General features: G+C 39.6%; 1 protein-coding gene and 1 pseudogene across 1 annotated transcript; both read left to right on the forward strand.

Annotated features, from left to right (window-relative positions):
- Positions 1 to 105: 105 nt before the first annotated feature.
- Positions 106 to 2,298, forward strand: LOC130138096 (uncharacterized). Its single transcript, XM_056311100.1, has 2 exons — positions 106 to 146; positions 1,683 to 2,298. The coding sequence occupies exon 2, from the start codon at positions 1,688 to 1,690 to the stop codon at positions 2,219 to 2,221; it is 534 nt and encodes a 177-aa protein (XP_056167075.1). The 5' UTR covers positions 106 to 146; positions 1,683 to 1,687; the 3' UTR covers positions 2,222 to 2,298.
- A 6,347-nt stretch (positions 2,299 to 8,645) lies between these two features.
- Positions 8,646 to 22,879, forward strand: LOC115674257 (RNA-dependent RNA polymerase 6-like; annotated as a pseudogene).
- The last annotated feature ends 116 nt before the right edge of the window (positions 22,880 to 22,995 follow it).

Here is a 22,995-nt window from a genome sequence, read left to right on the forward strand (position 1 = left end):
TAGTGACAATAGTACATGGATCATTTCTGTAATTTCCCTCGTTTTTTTTCTTCATTTATACTCTTCCCTTTCATTTTTCCACTCTCACAGAACTCACACTCCCTCTCCTCGCACTCATCATCATCCACAGAGACGCGATTCCCGAGGTAATTACTAACTCTCGTGTCTGCTAGTTGATCTCTTTGCTTTGCTAGAAGCCCGCTGAAGGGAACGTGCAGAGACCCAACTCCTCGAGTTTGGTCTGATGGCATGGCAGCCATGTCTTTTCATTTGGCGCTATTAGCAGTTCTGGGTCTTCGCCCAACTGTCTGTTTGGATCGTTCGTCTTCGTCTTGACGTGCTGTTCTTTTGTTTTCTGAACGTGGGTTGTGATCTCTTCGGTTTTTCGCGTGTCTGGAGCAGCTTTGTGCTGTCCCATGATACAATCTGTTTGTTGGTATCTGAAAGATTAATCAGGAAAAAGAAAAAGGGGGAGATAACTTGGCAAGTACGTTTATTTTCGGTTAGAAAATGAAGTTTCTCATTGTCATTTTTTACTCGCTGCTATTGGGCTGACGGAGTTTGCCCTTTAACGTGGTGCGTCCATGCATAGATATGGAATTGAGTGTCCTTTTGGTTGTGATGGATTTTATGGTTATTGGGCCGTCCATGTTAGGCTAACTCAGCCCGTAATTCAAAAAGGCCCACAATTTACAAGAAAGAAATAACCTACGTAAGGTAGTTATCGTGGGTTATTTTCTTAAGTGGGGAAAAAATGTGTTTTTCCAAGGAGAATGAAAAATAGAAGTGTCTGTGTTCCAAAAACAGAACGAAGAAGAAAAACACTCTCGCTCACTAAGCCAAAGAAGTGCTTGCTCTCTCTCTCACAACGATGCAATAAGTGCATTTAATATGTGGAAAACAAAGGTAAGTTCTGCTGTGCAACGTATCTTCCGATCAGTGATTCTGGGCATGTTGTCCGCGCTTTCTCGTTTATGTAAACGTTCTTGGGTTCGTTTCTTGTATGCGGTTTGTGCATTGCTCGATAGCTCAAGATATGTAATTAGGAATTTGTTGTTCTATCAATGGTATCAGAGCAATGTTCTTGTTTCCTTATCGTTGAGCATGTTTAATAAGCAACTCTGGAAATCGCAAAACAGCATCGACGAACGCTCGGGTACGAAAAAGACACTCGACTGTACTGTTCAGGGTCGCTTCTTGATGTTCCATGAAATGAAAATCGTTTTTGAATATGTAGGGTTGTAGTTCTCATCGAGACTTCGAGACAAGAAAATCAAGTGGTGGTGCACCACCGGAGGAGGCCGGATGCGCCCCCATGCGCGGCCGGAAGAAGCGGCACACGCATGTCACGCACGCACTAGCAAATATCGCGCGCGCGTGCGCGGCACGCGCCACATGTGCGCGTGTAGACGTGGCTGACGCCACGCTGACGTCAGCCATGCCGGTTATCTAATCGGGTTGATCGACCCGACCCGGCCAACCCGACCTGGTTGACCGACCCGACCCAATTGACTCACCCGTTGACTGTTGACCGAATTTCAAAAAAAAAAATTTATCCGCACATATGGTTGCATGGGAGCTCCGTTTGTAACGTTCTTGGTAACAATGTGTGCATTTTGGAATGCCTATAGTGATATTATGTGGATTATGAGTAATCCTTATTTGTTCTGCATTTGTTGCAGGAAAAATGTCACGTCATTTCATTCCCATGCCTAACTTCGTGAGAACGGATGAACAAACGGAGAGACTCGCTAGGCTAAGAGCTGAGTTGGCTGCCTATCGATGGGATGAATGTGACTTGGTGAAACACCTCATGAAAGTCAATGAGATGATACAGAATGTCATCTGGAACGGTTACCATATGTCTAACAGCGAGATGATTGATGCCCTGAGAAGCACTCTCCCATATGAATGGCGAGATGTGATGGATGATTTATGGAAAGCCCCGGAAATCGAAGTGGTGGACGGTGAATGGGAAAGTGGTGAAATCCCTGTTGTTCCGAAGTATAAACAACTTGCGGTGAATTTTTTGAAAGAATACATAAGGGTTGGGGCAGCGAAGACGTCAACTCTTGGCATGAATTCTTCTTGGCGCAGAATGAATGCGCCATGGAGGAATCATAAGGGTTTTCCAAGAGCCTATCCATGGCTGCCCAATGTGACCTTAGAATTTTCTGAGGATTTTTCTAAGGAGTTTGATAAGTCCTTCCCGGTGGATTAGATAGATGAGCGGCTTTGATTTCATTTATTTTATTTTAGGCTAGTTTTAAATATCTTAGGTGGATATTTCTTTCGTTGTTGATATTACCTTGTTCTTATGCTGGATTCGTACCTTTTATAAATGGAGTTTAGTTAATAAATGTTGAATGTCAGTATTTGCTACTATTATTATTACTTTATTTACATTTCTTGTGGGAAGTTCAAGGAAGTTTTAGTGACTTTAAGGAACTTAATTTTGCATAAATAATTATATTAATGATAATTCCAAATAAGAATGTTTTAGATGATGATTGGAAACAAAGTGACATTTCGACTCTTAAACCTTATTTGGGGTTTAGTCATTAATACGATTAGTTTATGCAAAACAGATGCATAAATATTAGGCATTAATAATTCGTGCATATATGTCTGAAATGTTCAGATACATTGGCTTCAGCATCTAAGAATATAGTGGCTGAGTTGAACAAAGGAGAGAAATTGAACGGCAAGAATAATGAGATATAGAATATGAAAATTCAATATGTGTTAGAAGAACAAGAAGCACTCGAAGCTCGAAACCAAGTTATGGAAGAGCCTGAAGAAAGCCTGAAGATGGTAATACTGCACAATATAAAAGGGATAAGGATGTTTTTGCTGCTTGAAAGAAGAAGAACTATGTAGCTCGCATTACATTGCTGAATAGCATGGAGAATGATATCATACGGGAGTTCAGGCGTTTTCATAATGCCAATGATATGTGAGCAGCATTGGCAGCAAGATTTGGTCAAACTGAGACAACTCACGATAAGGTTTGACTCATATAAAATGTTTCATGGATAAACCATGATACAACATCTGATACGTATGTCAAACATGATAAGTAAGCTAAAGGATGTTGGCCACATACTGACTGATGAGTAGCAAGTGCAAGCAGTGATTCGTTCTTTGCCTCATAGCTGGGAGCATATGAAAGTCCACCTAACCCATAATGAAAATATTAAGACTTTTGAAGATGCTATGCGCTATCTTGAGCTAGAAGAGGACCGCCTTCTGGCGGCTAAACCAGAATCTGACATTTATTTTGCTAGTTCTAACTCACATAGGGCTTCGGGCTCCAAGCGCAAGCGTCTAGGTGGTTTCAAAAGGTGGAAGGCCAAGGGAGTGAACTCTTTAGGTAAGAAACCGAAGCTCAACCAACATGAGAAAGGAAAACGTTCTTTCAAGAAGAACATTTCAAAGGTGAAGTGTTTCAACTGTGGCAAGAAGGGTTATTTCGCTCGCGACTATGGCAAGCCAAAGAAGATAGAAACCCTTAGTATACTTAAGAGTGTTACTTATGTATCTAGTTTTGTTTTTCTAACTGAATCTCATCTTTTGTAGACTGTAGACTCAGGGGCCACAGACCATGTAGCAAAGGACAAAGATGCCTTCGTGGAGTTCCGATGAGTTCCACAAGGAGCGAGGTGGATATATGTGGGGAACAATTCCAGAGTAAAAGTGAAAGGGATTGGCACCTGCCAATTGAACACGCGTGGTGGTCTCACATTGTTCCTCCATGATGTATTATATGCTTTAGAAATTCATCGTAATTTAGTTTGTGTTGGTTTTATTTTAAACTTTCATAACAATGGTGTTGACTTGTATTTAGGAACAAGTTTATATGGTTCTGGATGGTTTTATTGTGTTGGATGTTAACTACAGTAATGTTAATGTTTGTTATTCCTTATTCACATCTCCTAACTCTTATGATAATGATGTGAATGTATGGCATGCTAGATTTGGTCATATAAGCCAACAACGAATGAATAGATTAGCCAAAGAGGGCTTATTGGGCAATATTGAAAAAATTGATTTGCCTATTTGCGAGTATTGCCTAGCAGAAAAACAACACGAAAACCATTTGGAAAAGAAACAAGAGCTGAGTTTCCTTTGAAATTAATCCATTCAGGCATCTATGGTCCAATGAATGTAAGAGCAAGGCATGGGGTTGTATACTTCATCACATTTGTAGATGATTACACTCAACTCGGACATGTCTATTTGATTTCTCATAAATCTGAGATATTAAGTTGCTTTAAGAAATTTATGAGCTTGGTAAAAAATCAATTAAATAAGAAAATAAAAGCATTAAGATCTGATCGAGGTCGAAAATATTTATCTGATGAGTTCAAAAATTTATGTGATGAAAAAGGAATAGAAAGACATTTGTCTATTTCATACGCTGCTCAACAAAATGGCGTTGCAGAAAGGAGAAACAGAACTCTACTAGAAATGGTTAGGTCTATGATGGCACAAGCTCCCTTACCAATCACTTTTTGGGGTGATGCTTTGTTAACTACTGTCTATATAGTTAACCGTGTGTTTTCTAAATCAATTACTTCTACTCCATATGAGTTATGGACAGGTAGAAAGCCTGATTTAAGTTTTCTTAAATCTTAGGGATGTGCTACCTATACTCACAAACCCTTCCACAAATATGGAAAATTGGGTCCTAGAGGCAAAAAGAGTATTTCCATAAGATACTCAGAATACTCGAAAGGGTATGTATTTATAGATGAGCAAGAAAGTGAAAGTATAACTGAATTCGAATCACGAGATGTCACATTCTTAGAGAATGATTTTCCTAAAAATAGCGAAATAAGTGAAGACTATTCCCTATTTGAAACCTTGGATTGTGATAATGAAATTATGGGAAATATACCATCCTCTCATCCTAGTGGGAGCATTGTAAGAAAAGGGGGATTAAATGCGAACCAGTCTCAATTGCAACCACCTAATGAGACGATGTCACCATTATCTAATCCGAGTAGGAGCGAAATAGAGCACGATGATGTGCCAAGTGTACAATCTCACATACGACGAACAAGTCGCAAAAGCATTCCCCGTCGACATTTTGACATTGAATGGGAAGCTTTCATGGTCGCTCCGCAAGAAGAAGATGAGCCGAGGAATGCAAATAAGGCTCTAACATGCCCTAATAAGAAAAAATGGATGCAAGCAATGGAAGAAGAAATGGAGTCAATGAAATCCAACCGAGTTTGGGAATTAGTTGATCTTCTAAGAGGACGCAAAGCCATTAGGAACAAGTGGGTTCTCAAAATTAAGCGTAAGGTTGATCGCTCAATTGAAAGGTATAAAGCTCGCCCTGTGGCAAAAGGGTATAATCAAAATAAAGGAATTGATTACGAAGAAACCTTTTCTCCTGTGGTGAGATTTACCTTTACTCGTCTTATTCTGGCAATAGTAGCAAGTATGAATCTTGAATTACATCAAATGGATGTAAAGACTGATTTTCTCAATGGAGAATTAGAAGAATAAATTTATATGGAACAACCCGTTGGTTTTATTACAAAAGACCAAGACCAAAAGGCATATCGACTTTTAAAATCGATATGTGGCCTTAAGCAGTCTTTGAGGCAATGGTATATACGTTTTCATAATGCCATAATGGCATATGATTTTTCAATGATTGATGAAGATTATTGAGTATAATCAAAAGATCCAAAGATCAATTTGTGATCTTATCATTATATGTAGATGATATACTGATTGCTGTAAGCAATATGGAGTTTGTTAATACTATTAAGAATTGGTTATCTTCCAATTTGGAAATGAAAGATATGGATGAAGCTGCATATATTCTTGAAGTTAAGATTTCAAGGAATCATTCAAAGAGATCATTGTCTCTTTCGCAAGAAACGTCTATAAACAAAATTCTTGAACAATTTCGTATTCAAGATTGCAAACCCATAGATACTCTTATTGCAAAAGGTGAAGGATTGAGCCATAGACTATTTCCTAAGACTCCACAAGAATAGGAACAAATGAAATGTGTTTCTTATGTTAGTGCTATTGGAAGCTTAATGTACGTTATGATGTGTACAAGACCTGATATATGTTTTGCAGATGGAATGGTAAGTAGATACCAATCCAATCCAGGTCAAGCACATTGGACAACTATCAAAAGAATCTTGAGGTATTTAAAGGGTACTGCTGATTATTCGTTAAGTTATCAAGGAAGGGATTTACGGCTTGAAGGCTATTCAAATATTGACTGGGGAGGAGATTTAGATGAAAGAAAATCTACTTCTGGATTCGTGTTCTTACTGAATAATAGCACTATATCTCGAAGTAGTAAGAAACAAACATATATAGCCTTATCCACGATGGAAGCCAAATTTGTGGCACTATCAGCAACAATATCACTTAGGTATTACTAAGAATGCTGCAAACTCATTGTTGGTTAATTGTGATAGCCAAGCAACGATAGCTTACACCAAGGATCCCAAATTTCATTGCAAGATCAAACATATAGATACTAAGTATAACTTTGTAAAGGATATGGTTACACGAAAAGATGTGAACGTTCAGTACATACCAACGCGAAGAATGATAGCTGATCCTATGACGAAGCCAATTTCTAATGATGTTTTCCTTGGTCACGTAAAATTTCTGGGACTGCGTAGAGGTTAATGTACTAGACATTTGTATTTCCCTAGAAGTTCATGTTCAATGATATTTTTCTATCATTATTAATGCCTGAGTTTATTTGGCATTTATGCATATGCTTAGTGCATTACATTAAGAAAGTATGTCGAACAGATGAAAGATTAGCCCACTCACACGAATAATCGCCTCTATTTACTGTGTGATAAATAGGGATGAGACAATTTTAAGCTTTATCTAGGTGATAATTGAGGGCTTAAGCTTAAAATATAGAGTCGCCTTAACAGAGTGCTAAGATGAAGTCATAATATTTATTATGTCCAAAAGTAAAATAACCTACATATTTTACTTTATCTGTCTTTGAAGCCAGATGTGAGTTCTGATGGATTCTTTAAAGATAGTAGATTTGTGAACTCAAGTTAGACATTGCGAATGTCTGAACTATCGTCTATACGGTATTTAAATACAAAGACATGTGCCCAATGGGAAAGGAGTTAATACCGTAATAGTATTTCATACTACGTATGCATGAAACGATCAATAAGAATTGGCAAAAGTTTTGATCTCTACTTTTATGCCGTGTGAGATCCTTGAGGATAACAGTTCCTCAATCAAGTGCCCTCACGATTCTTACTTATTCTCAATTATTTCTATTCAATGTTTGCTATCATATAATATTGCCAATGATCATGCATTGATTCGATCTAATGGGACATTTCTAGAAAAGCAAATTGAACTGAAATTGAGAGTTTTAAGGGAAGAGGAAGATCAATTTGTTATTTATGTCACATTCTATTTTATATTCACAGGTCGACCAATTATGATTATTTATGTTTAATGGTAATTGTGAATACAATATATATACACACTTAAAGAGATCAAGAAGGATATAAATGTAACTTATTGATCTATGGTACAGCATACGAGATTTACTCTTAATGATTATGTCCAATTTGAGCTGCTATATATTCCTAACAGATGTATGGCAACGAGCTCTCAAAGTATGCTGGTCGCACAGATTATTTGCTAGTATAAATATTGCAGAGAAGAGAGTTATTTTTAGCCCATCATGGGCGAGTGGGAGATGATGAGTTTTATGGTTATTGGGCCGCCCATGTTGGGCTAATCCAGCCCGTAATTCAAAAAGGCCCACAATTTACAAGAAAGAAATAACCGCCATAAGGCAGTTATCGTGGGTTATTTTCTTAAGTGGAAAAAGAATGTGTTTTTCCAAGGAGAATGAAAAATAGAAGTGTCTGTGTTCCAATAACAAAACAAAGAAGAAAAACGCTCTCACTCATGAAGCCAAGTGCTCGCTCTCTCTCTCTCGTAACGCTGCAATAAGTGCATTTAATATGTGGAAAACAAAGGTAAGTTCCGTTGTGTAACGTATCTTCCAATCAGTAATTCAAGTGATTCTGGGCATGTTTTCCGCACTTTCTTGTTTATGTAAATGTTCTTGGGTTTGTTTCTCGTATGCGGTTTGTGCATTACTCGATAGTGCAAGATGTGTAAATAGGAATTCGTTGTTCTATCAGGTTGTTGCAGAAAGGAATTAATCATCAATAGGACGTTGGGGATCTATCTTATACTATGACCTTGCTTACAGCTTCTAGTTTCCCATTTTTGTGCATCGCTTTTACTGCTGAAAGCTACTATTCTTTTTTACTTCGTTCCATACTGTGAACCCCCTAGCTGGTAAACGTAGTTACAATTTTCATGCCTAACCGAAATGCAGTTTGGTGTTATTAGATATGATACTTTATATGTCTTTTGAGCAAAGATCCTCACTACATTAGACATATTATGGGACTTACATCTAGGGATATTTCGCATTTATCTTTTATTACTTTGCTGCAAAGACGTCACTCTTTTACCTATTTTTCCTATCAGCTTGGATCAAGGTGTGGGTTTTTAATCTTAATTTTTGAGAGATTTTTTCATTCAATAACATTGTTGAGAAAGAGATTTGGTTGGGATTTGGTTACTGTTGCAGGTGATAGTGGAGCTACATCCATAGTTACTGTCAAGAACAGCGTGTTTGCAGAAAAAAAAATGGAGTCAAGAGGAGCTAGGAAGGATGCAGTGGCGACTCAAGTTATTGTTGGAGGATTTGATCAAAATGTGACGGCAAAAGAGCTTGTGAAGTATTTGGAAGATACAGTTGGCCTTATCACGAGGTGTAGATTGAAAACTTCCTGGACACCCCCAGATTCTTACCCAGATTTTGAGGTCACGAGGTTTGACACCATCCAGATAGTGGATGAATATAAGAAGGTGGAGCCGCATGATTTTGTGCACTTCGCTTCTTTTGAAGGTGCAACCTCAGCTTATGAGCTTTCACTGCATGATGGGCTCTTTTTGAATAATAAACCTTTGAAAGTCAGCTTGGGACCTGAGAGTTCATTCCAAAAGAATCAAAGGAGGAGGACTACCACTCCTTTTGAGTTGCCTGATGCGCGCCTAGAGATAGGAAACCTGATTACTCTGGAAGAGTTTCTGGTAGGGTGGAGAGGACCCTCATCTGGGGTTGATTTTTTTGTTGATCCATTTGATAGTATGTGCAGGTTCTGCTTCACCAGGAAGACAACATTTTCTTTTAAAGGCCTATCCTCCTATGCTATGATAAATTGTGAATTTAAGATGGATTTCTTGGCGGGCGAAATCAATGAGATCAGACAGCACAGGGAAATGTCATCTATTGTTGTACTCTTGCAGCTGGCTTCACCTCCTCGTGTGTAGTATAGAACTGCTGATGACGACATAGAAGTATCAGTTCCATCTGACTTGTTGGATGATGAAGATCCTTGGATTCGAACTACAGATTTCACAGCTAGTGGGGCTGTTGGGCGGTGCACTACCTGCAGAGTGTCAGTTCCACCACGCCATGGACTGAAATTGAAGAAGGCCATGGATTATCTGAGGGAACAAAGAGTGCAGGAATTATCCCCTAGATGGTCCCTGAGGATCTAGGATGAGCCTAATTTTGGGAGGCCTATGTTAGACACTTTTTCCTCTACTCATCACAAGGGGATAGGTTTCAATGTCATGTTCTTACTGAAAGCTGTCATCCACAAGAACGTGTTCAGCCAACACCAGCTATCAGAGAGTTTCTTTGGGTTACTGAAAAGCCAACCAAAGGCGGTGAACTTAGCAGCACTAAAGCACATTTGCTCTTACAAACGCCCGGTCTTCGATGCATGCAAGAGGCTGAAAATTTAATGCGGAATCTATTAGTGGTGCGTTTCTGGACCGATTGGACAGGCAGAAGTCCAAACGGAAGGCAAAACAGTGATGTGACTAGAACCGGTGGACCCGATCGACGACATCGGATATTTTTTATGAATTAATTTAAAAAAGCAGTTTTCTAAATTTGATGTTTTACGCTTTCCAATTTAGATTAGGTAACTTTCCTATTATGATTAGGTTTCCAATTCAGATTAGGTAACTTTCCTATTATGATTAGGTTTCCAATTTAGATTAGGTAACTTTCATATTATAATTAGGTTTCCTATTGTAATTAGGTTTAACCCCTATAAAAGGGTGTTTAGGGTTGTTTTGAAGACAGAACATTCTTATCATCAATATTGAATTTCGAGATTTTTCTCTCTAAGCAAAGTTTTGCTTGAATTATTCGCGGAACGCTGCGTCAGGTGGTATCAGAGCCTATGGCGACTGGCGGTGGTCTTCGTGACGATGCTCAGGAGACTGAAGCCCCAACCCTTGGGGACGACGCGCTGCAACGTTTGGAGCAGTGTTTAATGGAACGCTTGGATCAACGATTCGATCAAAGTCTTCGTCGTTTCAAAGAACGATTTGACGAGTTAATAGAACGATTCGAAGGTCTCGGCGTTGATGTGAACCGGAATCGGCGGAACGACAGAAGGCTGGGTGCAGATCTTGCTCGCGGTGATCCTGTTGATACGCCTGTTCCTATCCGCAGGCAGAATAACCCTCTGTTTTCAGAGAGTTCGGAAGAAGAAGAAACTGAAAATTTTGATGAGGAACGTGCTAATTATGGCGGCAGACGTCATCATGGAGGATTTCAAAGAGGATATGATCGGAGAGATGGAAGACGACGCTATGACGATCGTGAAGGTAACGACTTTAAATTGAAAGTCGATATCTCTTATTTTAATGGTATTCTGGGCATAGAACAATTTCTGGATTGGCTTGCTGATATAGATAGATTTTTCGACTATATGGAAACCCCTGGTGAGAAAAGGGTGCGATTAGTAGCTTGTAGATTAAAGGGCGGTACGTCTGCATGGTGGGAGAGATTACAGAATAGGAGAGAACGAGAAGGGAAAGAGAGAGTTCGAACTTGGACTAGGATGAGGAGGCTGCTGAAGCAAGAATTCCTTCCACCCGACTATGAGCAGATTATGTTCCAGCAATACCAACGTTGCCCAGCAGGGCAATCGGACTGTGCATGAGTATACGGCCGAATTTATGAGATTGGCGGAGCGGAATAATTTATCAGAGACGGAGGGACAGCAGGTGGCCAGATATCTTGATGGTTTGAAACCCTTCATTCGAGATAAAATTGGAGTGCAGTTTCTGCGAAATTTAACTGAAGCCAAGAATATGGCGATGAAGGCAGAATTGATGCAGCAAGATAGGGGAAGAAGAGGCTACGAAAATTATCGAGGTAGCAGCTCGAGCAGTTCGGTAGAAAAGAGCAGTTTCAATAATCGCTTTAACGCATGGCGAAATCAGGAAGATAAGGCAGTAGAAAAGCGCCCTATGAACGAGCCGAGGGATAAGGGAACGCAAGCACAGAAAACTGCGAACCCTAACCCTTATACTAAACCAGCCGCGATAAAGTGTTACAGGTGTAATCAGCCTGGGCACCGTTCTAATGAATGCCCTCAGAGAAAGACCGTAAACGTAGCAGCGAGAGAAGAGGAGGAAGATGGATATTGCTGTGCGCCGGATGGTGAGGACGATGATTTTGAAGATGAAGAAGAAGAGCAAGTAAACTGTGTGGTGCATAGCATGATGTTGGCCCCAAAACAAGAAGATGATTCGCAGCGCCATCAGTTATTCCGAACCAGGTGCACCATTTTGGGAAAGATCTTTGCTATGGTTATTGATAGTGGAAGTATGGAGAATATCATTGGGAAGGAGGCAGTGAAGAAGCTGGGGATACCCGTGGAGAAGCATCCTAATCCCTATACGTTAGGATGGATTAAATCTGGAGCGGAAAGCATTTATGTGACTGAACGATGCAAAATTCCATTCTCCATCGGTAAATATCATGATGAGCTGTATTGTGATGTAGTAGACATGGATGTATGTCATATGTTATTTGGGAGACCGTGGCAATTTGACGTAGATGCTCAGCATTCGGGAAGAAGCAATCAGTATAACCTCGTGAAGGATGGAGTGAAGTATACGTTGCTGCCACTAAAGAACAAAGGAAAACAAGCTACTGAAAATAATTTCCTTACCCTTACGAGGAAATTTGAAGCTGAGGTTGAGGAGACCCGACAGATTCACGTGCTGGTCGTGAAACAAGCAATTGAGACTGAGGCTGAATTACAAGTGGAGGAGCAGCCCGAATCAGTTAAACCTTTATTGAAGGAATTTAGCGAACTGATGGCTGAAGAGATTCCAAATGGGTTGCCGCCTATGCATGATATTCAGCACCATATAGACTTAATTTCTGGTGCTAGTCTGCCAAATTTACCACACTACAGGATGAGTCCAAAAGAGAGCGAGATTCTAAAAGAGAAAGTGGAGGAGTTGTTGCGAAAGGGACACATTCAGAATAGCATGAGCCCATGTGCTGTTCCGGCCTTGTTGACTCCTAAGAAAGATGGGAGTTGGTGGATGTGTGTAGATAGCAGGGCTATTAATAAAATAACCGTGGGTTACGAGTTTCCAATTTCAAGATTGGATGACATGCTGGATAGGTTGCACAGTGCTAAGTGGTTTTCGAAGCTGGATTTGAAGAATGGATACCATCAGATTCGGATTCGGCCCGGAGATAAGTGGAAGACAGCTTTCAAAATAAAGGAGGGGTTGTACGAATGGTTGGTGATGCCTTTCGGACTTTCCAATGCTCCAAGCACTTTCATGAGACTTATGAATCAGGTTCTGAAATCTTTTATTAGCAAATTTGTTGTAGTTTATTTTGATGATATCCTGATTTATAGTAAGACCGAGGAGGATCATCTGATGCATTTAAGGGAGGTGTTGACAGCCTTACAGATTAATAAGCTGTATATTAATCTTAAGAAGTGCAGTTTTTTAACTAATAAGCTGTTATTCTTGGGGTTTATTATTACTGCTAAAGGAATAGAGGTAGATGAGGCGAAGGTAAGAGCAATCAGAGAGTGGCCGACTCCTAAAACAGTTTCTGACGTTAGGAGTTTTCATGGGTTAGCTACTTTCTATCGGCGATTTATTAAGAATTTCAGTACTATCGCAACCCCAATTACTGAATGTATGAAGAAATGCAAATTTCTTTGGGGAGAGGAAGGCGAGAATAGTTTTGCTATTTTGAAGGAGAAGTTATGTCGCACTGTTCTTGCTTTACCGATTTTGATAAACCTGTTTGAAGTGGATTGTGATGCTAGTGGAGTGGGTATAGGAGCTGTTTTATCTCAAGAGCGCAGACCGGTTTGCTATTTTAGTGAGAAGCTCGGTGACGCAAGGCGAAGTGGAGCACTTATGATAAAGAATTCTATTACGTCGTAAGGGCTTTGAAGACCTGGGAGCATTATCTGATTGGGAAAGAATTCGTCCTTTATTCTGATCATGAAGCTTTGAAGTATCTGAATAGTCAGAAGAGGATTAGCAAAGATATGCATGCGCGATGGTGTCAATTCTTGCAAAAATTTCATTTCAGATTACAGCACAAGTCAGGTGTGCATAATGTCGTAGCAGATGCATTGAGTAGGAGAGCTGGCTTGTTGATTACATTAAGCCAAGACATCTTGGGGTTTGAGCAGTTGAAAGACTGTTATACAGATGATGATGACTTTGGAAAAATTTGAGAGTCATGTGCTGCTGGTCAACCTGTACAAGAATTTTATGTGTAGGATGGCTATTTGATGCGTAGCAACCAGCTTTGCCTTTCTCGAACATCATTACGAGAGAAGGTAATTCGCGATTTACATGATGGTGGATTAGCTGCACATCTAGGTCGTGATAAAACTATTGCTGCAGTCCGGGAGCGATTTTACTGGCCCCAGTTGCGTAGAGATGTCAGTAGGTACGTACAAAAGTGTTATGTTTGCCAGACTGCTAAGGGTCAATCTAAGAATACAGGTCTGTATATGCCTTTACCTGTTCCTAACAATATATGGAAAGATCTGTCCATGGATTTTGTGCTTGGTTTACCACGGACACAAAGAGGCGTGGATTCTGTTTTCGTTGTGGTTGACAGATTTTCCAAGATGGCGCACTTCATTCCTTGTAGGAAAACTTCTGATGCAGTAAGTGTGGCCAGTTTATTCTTTAAGGAAGTAGTTCGTTTGCATGGTGTGCCCAAGTCTATTACCTCAGATAGGAATAGTAAATTTCTAGGGCATTTTTGGCGGACTTTATGGAAACTGTTTGATTCATCTTTGAATTTCAGTAGCACAGCTCACCCGCAGACTGATGGGCAAACAGAGGTGGTTAATAGAACTCTGGGAAACTTGATTCGAAGCATTTGTGGAGATAAGCCGAAGCAATGGGATGTTGCTTTATCACAAGCAAAGTTTGCTTATAATTATGCAGTTCATAGTTTTATTGGCAGGTCGCCTTTTTCTGTTGTTTATACAAAGGCGCCTCAGCATACTCTGGATTTGGTACAGTTGCCTAAGCAAGCAGATAAAAGTGTAACAGCAGATCATATGGCTAAACAGATTGTGGAGGTGCATCGTGAAGTCAAACAGAAGCTGGAGGAAGCTAATCAGAAGTATAAAGCTGCAGCAGATAAGCACCGATGGAAGCAGGTGTTTGCGTTAAGTGATCAAGTCATGATTTTTCTTCGTAAAGAGCGATTACCAGCTGGATCTTACAGTAAATTACAGCCAAAGAAGTATGGACCTTACGCTATCAGCAAGAAAATCAACGATAATGCTTATGTTATAGACCTTCCACATAGCATGGGCATATCCAACACTTTTAATGTTGCTGATTTGTCACCGTTTCATGAGTCCACGGAACCGTTATATCCAGATCCTGATTTTAACTCGAGGACGAGTTCTTTTCAAGTGGAGGAGAATGATGCGGAATCTATTAGTGGTGCGTTTCTGGACCGATTGGACAGGCAGAAGTCCAAACGGAAGGCGAAACAGTGATGTGACTAGAACCGGTGGACCCGATCGACGACATCGGATATTTTTTATGAGTTAATTTAAAAATGCAGTTTTCTAATTTTGATGTTTTACACTTTCCAATTTAGATTAGGTAACTTTCCTATTATGATTAGGTTTCCAATTCAGATTAGGTAACTTTCCTATTATGATTAGGTTTCCAATTTAGATTAGGTAATTTTCCTATTATGATTAGGTTTCCTATTGTAATTAGGTTTAACCCCTATAAAAGGGTGTTTAGGGTTGTTTTGAAAACAGAACATTCTTATCATCATTATTAAATTTCGAGATTTTTCTCTCTAAGCAAGGTTTTGCTTGAATTATTCGCGGAACGCTGCGTCAAAATTCTTCAAGAATGGCTGTTGAATAATCCCAAACTTCTTAAAAACCAGAAAGAGTGGAACAACATTGTTGAGATAAGGCGGTTCATCGTAACTCCAACTAAAACGCATTGTCTTCGACCTGAAGTGGAGCTATCCAACAGAGTGCTCCGGGAATACAAGAATGTTGCTGACAGGTTCTTGAGGGTGACCTTTATGGATGAAGGCCTGCAGACGATGAATGCTAATGTCCTCAAGTCAGTCTCCTTTACCCAGAAGACCAAGATTTTTAAAAGGGTGAGGACAATAATGACAAATGGGTTTTGTCTTTGGGGCCGGAGATACTCATTTCTGGCTTTCTCATCAAACCAACTTAGGGACTGGTCCGCGTGGTTTTTCTCTGAGGACAAAATTTGATGTGAAAAAGATCAGGGCATGGATGGGAAAGTTCAAAAACAGGAACACTGCAAAATTGGCTGCTCGGATGGGGTGGTGCTTCTCTTCCACATATGCGACTGCAGAAGTTCCACAAGAGGAAGTATATCATGATCTTCCAGATATTGAGAGGAATGGCTATTGCTTCTCCGATGGATTTGGCACTATAACACCTGACCTTGCCAGGGAAGTAGCAGAGAAGCTGAAACTGGAACTGGACACACATTCTGCATATCAAATTCATTATGCCGGTTACAAGTCTGTGGTAGCTTGCTGGCCAAGCAAAGGTGATGGGATTCGACTTTCTTTGAGGTCTAGTATGAACAAATTCCGGTCAAACCACACTACCCTGGAAATATGTTCCCGAACCAGGTTTAAGTCAGGCTTTTTAAATAGGCAGATTGTGACATTGCTTTCAGCATTAAAGGTTCCAGATGAGGTATTCTGGGACATGCAGGAAAAACTGGTTTTCAAATTAAACCTGATGCTTGTTGACTCAGATGTGGCATTAGATGTCCTTACATCCTCCAGTGCCGAGCAGGGAAACATTGCTGCAATAATGTTGAGTGCTGGTTTTAGGCCCCAGTCAGAACCTAATTTAAAGGGCATGCTCACATGCGTACGAGCAGCACAACTGCGGGGCCTTAGAGAAAAGGCTAGGATATTTGTTCCCTCTGGGAGGTGGCCAATGGGGTGTTTGGATGAGCTAGGAGTTCTTGAAGGAGGTCAGTGCTTTATCCAAGTGTCTAGTCCAACCCTGGAGAACTATTTCATAAAACACGGCTGCAGATTCTCTGAGACTAGAAAAAACCGACAAGTGATTAAGGGGTGCGTTGTAGTAGCAAAAAGTCTATGTCTACACCCTGCTGATATAAGGATTCTGGAAGCAGTTGATGCTCCAGAGTTACACCATTTGTATGATTGTCTTGTTTTTCCTCAAAATGGGGAGAGACCTCACACAAATGGAACTTCAGGAAGTGACTTTGATGGGGACCTCCACTTTGTCACGTGGGAAGAAAATCTCATTCCACCAAGTAAGAAGAGCTGGACTTTCATGCAGTATGATCCTGCAGGAGAGAAAAAGCTGCCCCGTAATGTTACACTGAAGGTAATTGTCGTTTAGCTGGGGTATTTGACGAGCATTTAGACTAGGTCGAAAAGGAACAACTCCAATTTAGGAATGATGTGCCTTGGCATTTGACTTGTACTCCAACCAGTGACAATTATTTCATTATGCTTAAAGTAACATTGTGTGACACTCGCAATGCATCTTTCGCGTTTATTTTTTTTTTTCTTGTTCTTATAATTAGCGGAACAATGGATCTTAACAGACATGTTGCAGATGTCCTTCATAAGGATAGATAAAATAAAGCACGAGTCTGTGTGCGTGAACACTTTTCGCTTACTATGGTCATTTTCTTTCTGCCACCTTATCTGACCTAGTTTGATAGTGCCCGGTAGATTAGTTTTGAAATATTTGTTAAAATTTATGACCACCATAAAGCCATCATTTTGTAACGATTTTGCAACGGTCGAATAATGGCTTTCTAACGGTTTTGTAACGTTTGATTTAATTCTTCATAAAGCCTCCATTAATTTATAACGGCCATATAACGGTCACTTTTTTAATTACCAACTGTTTTATAATGTTCTTAATGGTTCTTTTTCTTGTATCTATAAATTATTACTTTGAGCATAATTGGAAAGTGTTATATATACATATAAAAACAAGAATATTGCTTGTTCTTTCTTTTATCTATCTTTCCTTTTTTTGCTGGGATATACACATAACGTTGCTTCTGTTCCTTCTAATATTCAGTGTGGAGTATAAAAAAAGGTCTGTTGTATCTTGGGAGGATAGCCGCTAGAACCTTACGCACCGAGTTTCGTACTCCGAGGGACAGAGTTATCCTTAAGGACAGCGCTTGCACACTTCAAACATTTTGATATTATTTTCTCATGTTTTTTCAATAGGTTTTCAATTCTTCTTATTTTTTCATGTTATCTAACAATATTTCCAACAATCTTAAGGATAATGCCTTACGGATTCTCAACCTGGAACTTCCGCTACTACCACCGCTTTTGGAATTGACCAAGGACTCGAAGATGGTGAAGGACATATTCGTGGGCGGTTTTGTCGTAGGACATTACCGAGCATCAGCACAAAAGAGCTTTTTGTCATTTCGGTAAAGGTTATTTGAGTATCAAGTAAAATTGTCCCTTGGGGGTTAGATACCTATGTTTGTATTTCCGAGATCTACTCCGATGTCAATGATGGCGTGTTGACTACGTGTAGAGTTATAGGCTTTAATGGATATGTCCGAATCTGTGGCATGTATGCCTAGTGAGCACGCTTATGCTAGTGTTGCTTTCTCTTAAAGGAAGTGCTCTTCATATTATGTTTTCGTGTGGAAGTGTTCCATGGACAGAATGCATGTCTGTTAGAGAAAGTGAGTTCAATAGTCATATCATTCGATGTTAAACTTCACATGATCAGATCAGTGTCATTTGAAGTGTTCACCTTTTCTATTCATGCTTGATCCGAAAGCTATTGGCACATCAATTTAATTAGAACTTGGCTTGTAGAATTCTGTCATGCTTTCAATTCATGATATGGAAACAATGTGTCACAGTTCATGGGTTGCTAGTAATAGAATAGATAAATCAAGTTGTTGTTTATAGATTCGTTTCTATTACACACTGTCATTTTTTTTTAACCTTTTTGCTTCTGTATTCTGGATACTCTCTGTCTCGTGTATGGATGGTGGCAGGTGAGTGGTGGTGTGGATCTCGTGGTGGTCGAAGACGATCAATGAGGAAATAAATGGCATATGTGGTTTTCTTTTGATAAGGCGTGTATAACTTGTTCGCCGGTAAAGCTTCTGTGCATTCCATTGTTCAATTGAGTGGATGCTCTTATGTGGCTGTGCAATAAGTCTGGTTTGTTCTATATCTGTGGCTGTTCTCCATAGATTACGTATTATATGGGCCAAGGAAAGGTACATCAGTTATTTAGTACAGAGTAGGCTGAATCAATGTGCTTGCTGAAGGAAGTGCTGATTTCGTTTGCATATGAAGTGTTCATGTGGCTTCCAAAAAAAGGCATCTTCTCAGTTCCCAGCCACTGGGTGGTTCAACGTAATTCGTATTGCCGTGATTTTATTATTTGGTTTGAACTTATTGTTATTCATCGTCGTGTCTTGGTCTGTCCATCAACTACGATTTTGGCAATAGGTTGACGCACTGAAAATTCCTTTGAAATCCATTGTGTTTCCATTTTTACAAAAGCTTATTTCTGATTTTTGTTAGTACACTCGATCATTGCTAGATCCGATTTATCTCACTCTTGCCTTGTCACATGTCTGACTAGTTTTATAAATTTCATGGGTATTCAATGCCTATAGTTGATTCCACGCATATATTGGTGACACTTTAATTTACTCCCATGCTTTATGTTACATGGTTTGGTTCTCTAGCGGTGCTGAATTATATGATTACTGCGGGATTACTCTGTTTTGCGTCCCACTTCCATGTTGAACTAAAATGAGAGAACCGAGTCATATAAATGCAGGAGTCATTTTATTTCATTTGGTCCATGTGCATAATGCTGATTTTAGTTTGGTCATCTACTTCAAATAATAGCACAGAAAATATATCTTGAAATTCTTATTTCTATGGAAACTTTGGAAAGATAGATAGGGATACAGGTATTCTAAGAAGAACTAATTAGTGCTATTGATCTTGATATGATTCTGGTAGTGCTTATTTCTTTTGCCACCAAGTTAAGTGTGAATAGATATATGGCTAAAGACTATTTGTTTCCCACTCTCTGGGATGCCTTGTTGTGATATAATTAAGGCATTTTATATAGTGGATTTCCCACTGTATTAGAAGCATACGGTGATGTTAACTAGATTTCAGATTTAGACGAGACAAAATCCACTATAGGATATGTATTCAACTTTGGTGGAGATGCTCCAGATTGGCATCAGTCAAACGAAAATTGTGGGGGAAATGACAATCCTGCTAAATTAAAAGTCAACTTGGTTGAAGCAGATGTTCTGATGATGTAACTAATGCAGTCATTCCCAAGCCAATATTGTGGCTAATGTGAAAGAATTGATGGTAAACTCAAGTGTTACCAGGGCATATATGTTGAGAACATAATGCTTTATCCTCCTACACTTTAGTAGAGGAAGGATAAGAAAATATTTATCTTGGTGATTTGAGAACTGCTCAAGTTCTTGGGAAAGAGAAAATTCTTCTCAAAACTCATATTTTAAAATGAGGCTGAGTAGTTGAAAAACTTCTTAGCAGATTTCCTTTGGAAATGAAACAACACCTTTTATGTCTAGACATTGCGATTGCCAAGAGGCAATATCCATTGCAAAGAATGAAACTTTCAATGGTAAAAAGAGACACATCCGGTTGAAACATAATGTGGTACTATAACTCATTAAAGATGGAATTATGTCCATCGATTATGTTAAGTCAGAAGTGATTTTGGCCGATCCTCTGACTATACACCAATGGGAATGGGACAAGCCAGTTGAAGAAAATCAACAGTGATGGTAACCAAACCTATGTGATTGGCAATCCCATGAATTAGGTTCATATGGGTAATAGTAAGTCACTTGTTGATCTATGATGCACTATTAATTTTTTTTTTGTCCCACTTAATGTGAGAATAGTGCAAGACTATAAGGAAAAAGAGGGTGAGGTGAGCTCTTAATGAAATTCTATAGCCATTATTGGTGGTGTATTAAACTGCATAATACACTTGATGGAATCACCTATATAAGTGTGGATTGGGGCCGCTCCTATGAGAAATATTGGCGATAATCTCCGAAGCACTTATGAATAAACCAAGCACACGCATGGCCTATTAGCGCAAAACCGCGTTGAACAACAAATTTTGTGAGAAGTGTAATGTGATTGGTGAAAATCATAATTCACAAAAGGAATTATTGGTTCATAGAAGTTTTCAAACTTCACCAATGATTTCGTGAATTATATTTCATTCTTTCTAGGGCTGGTTCATAGCCTAACAAGCACCAATTCTGATGCATTACGCTCCAATAACCCAGCATTATTTTATTTTTTCATTTCAAAACCTTTTAAAATATATGAGGGATTGTTAGATATTTCAGCAGTTTTGAAATATTGGTTAGAATTTATGACCGCCATAAAGCCATCATTTTGTAACGGTTTTGCAACGGTCATATAATGGATTTCTAACAGTTTTGTAACGTTTGATTTAATTCTTCATAAAGCCTCCATTAATTTATAATGGCCATATAACGGTCACTTTTTTAATTACCAACTATTTTATAACTGTTCTTAACGGCTCTTTTTCTTGTATATATGAATTATTACTTTGAGCATAATTGGAAAGTGTTATATATACATATAAACAAGAATATTGTTTGTTCTTTCTTTTATCTATCTTTTCTTTCTTTGCTGGGATATACACATAACGTTATTCTTGTTCCTTCTAATATTCAGTGCAGAGTATAGAAGAAGGTCTGTTGTATCTTGGGAGGATAGTCGCCAGAGCCTTACGCACCGAGTTTCGTACTCCGAGAGGCGGAATTATCCTTAAGGACAGTGATTGCATGCCTCAGACATTTTGATATTATTTTCTCATGTTTTTTCAATAGATTTTCAGTTCTTCTTATTTTTTCATGTTAACTAACAATATTTCCAACATATTTTGCCCCGTTGTGGTTCATTTTTGGAAGATGCTTGTAATTTGGAAGTTTGGGTTGATTTGATCTGAGGAGTAGCAAAAGTATCTTGAAAACCAGTCTCCCAATTAATTTTCTTGGGACACTATAGAGGGACTGCGACCTGCACTCAGTATAGTTAATTCAAGATAGAGCATTAGCATCTTGTGCCACTATGCATTCAGATATGTATTGAGAGACATTTTAAGTTCTTCATAAGCACTTGATGGGCCTGATCTGTAAGTTTGCTGCAATAGACTCCCACTTTCTCATGATGCGGCTCAATTTTGCAGGATATGATCGACTTCTTTATTAAGCACGTTCCGCATGAGAACCTGGAGGCAATCTGCAATGCACACGTGGCTCTTGCTGACCGTGGATAACGTGGGGCTCTGGATGAGAACCGCATCCTATTGGCTGAGTTGGCCGCCGCTGCTGTTGATTTTCCCAAGACTGGATCGCTTGTCACTATTCCTCGCCGTCTGAAACCAGAACAGTACCCGGACTTCATGGAAAAAGAGGAATACCAAACCTACAAATCAACTAAAATCTCAGGCGGACTCTACCATCAGATTAAAGATGCTTATGATGAAGATACGAATTCCTCTGAACTGAGTTGCGTCCCTGAGGATGTTCCCTATGATACAAGTCTTGAGGTCCAGGGTGCTGCAGATTTCATTTCCAGAGCGTGGGACAATAAGTGCACCTATGACGGGCAGCTGAGCGGGCTCCTGGGACAGTACAAAGTGAACAATGAAGAAGAGTTGGTGACCGGTCATGTTTGGTCCATGCCAAAGAATGCAAGCCGCAAGCAAGGGGAGCTGAAGGAGAGACTCGAGCACTCTTACGCTGCATTAAGGAAAGGATTCCGAGAGATATTCGAGACGTTGGATTCGGATTCTGAGTTGTTGAGCGATGAAGAGAGGAATTTGATGTATGAGCAAAAGGCATCGGCTTGGTACCAGGTCACCTACCATCCAAAATGGGTGAAGAAGTGGGTGGACTTGCATGAGCACGATGACGGAGGTACGAGCGCCTTGATGTTAAGCTTTGCTTGGATTGCCCCTGACTTCCCTGCTCGGATAAAGATTCGGAAGCAAAATGGTAGGAACCTTGACTCGGCCAAGCCCATCAACTCTCTTTCCAAGTACATCGCGGACCATGTCTGAAAGCAGTGATTAGCTGCTCAAAATCCATGGTCGGGCCTTCGCGCAGGATTTCTCAGTTGCAAGTCCAGTCTGCCAATTGTAAGGGGGTATCCATCTGATACTTCAAATTGTTTGCACTGTGAATTTATCAATTATGATGAATTTAGGAAATTGAGGACATTGGAATGAACCTTTGAATAAGTCTACAGATATGCAAAATGTGCTACAGATGGTTGGAAATGCAGCAGCCACGAGCGCTGTGAGATCTGTTGAACCCTGATTTTACAGGTGAAGTTTGATGACACTGACATTCTTATTTTGAAGGAAGAAGCTTGTACAAGCTATCAATGTATTAACTTCTTATAAATCAGAACATGACCCAACTCACCTTCTTTTTCAAGGGAAAAAA

The sequence above is a fragment of the Syzygium oleosum genome, unplaced genomic scaffold (genome assembly GCF_021117445.2).
Source record: "Syzygium oleosum isolate NSW1041296 unplaced genomic scaffold, Sole_v2.1 Sole_v2.04, whole genome shotgun sequence".
Lineage (NCBI taxonomy): Eukaryota > Viridiplantae > Streptophyta > Magnoliopsida > Myrtales > Myrtaceae > Syzygium > Syzygium oleosum.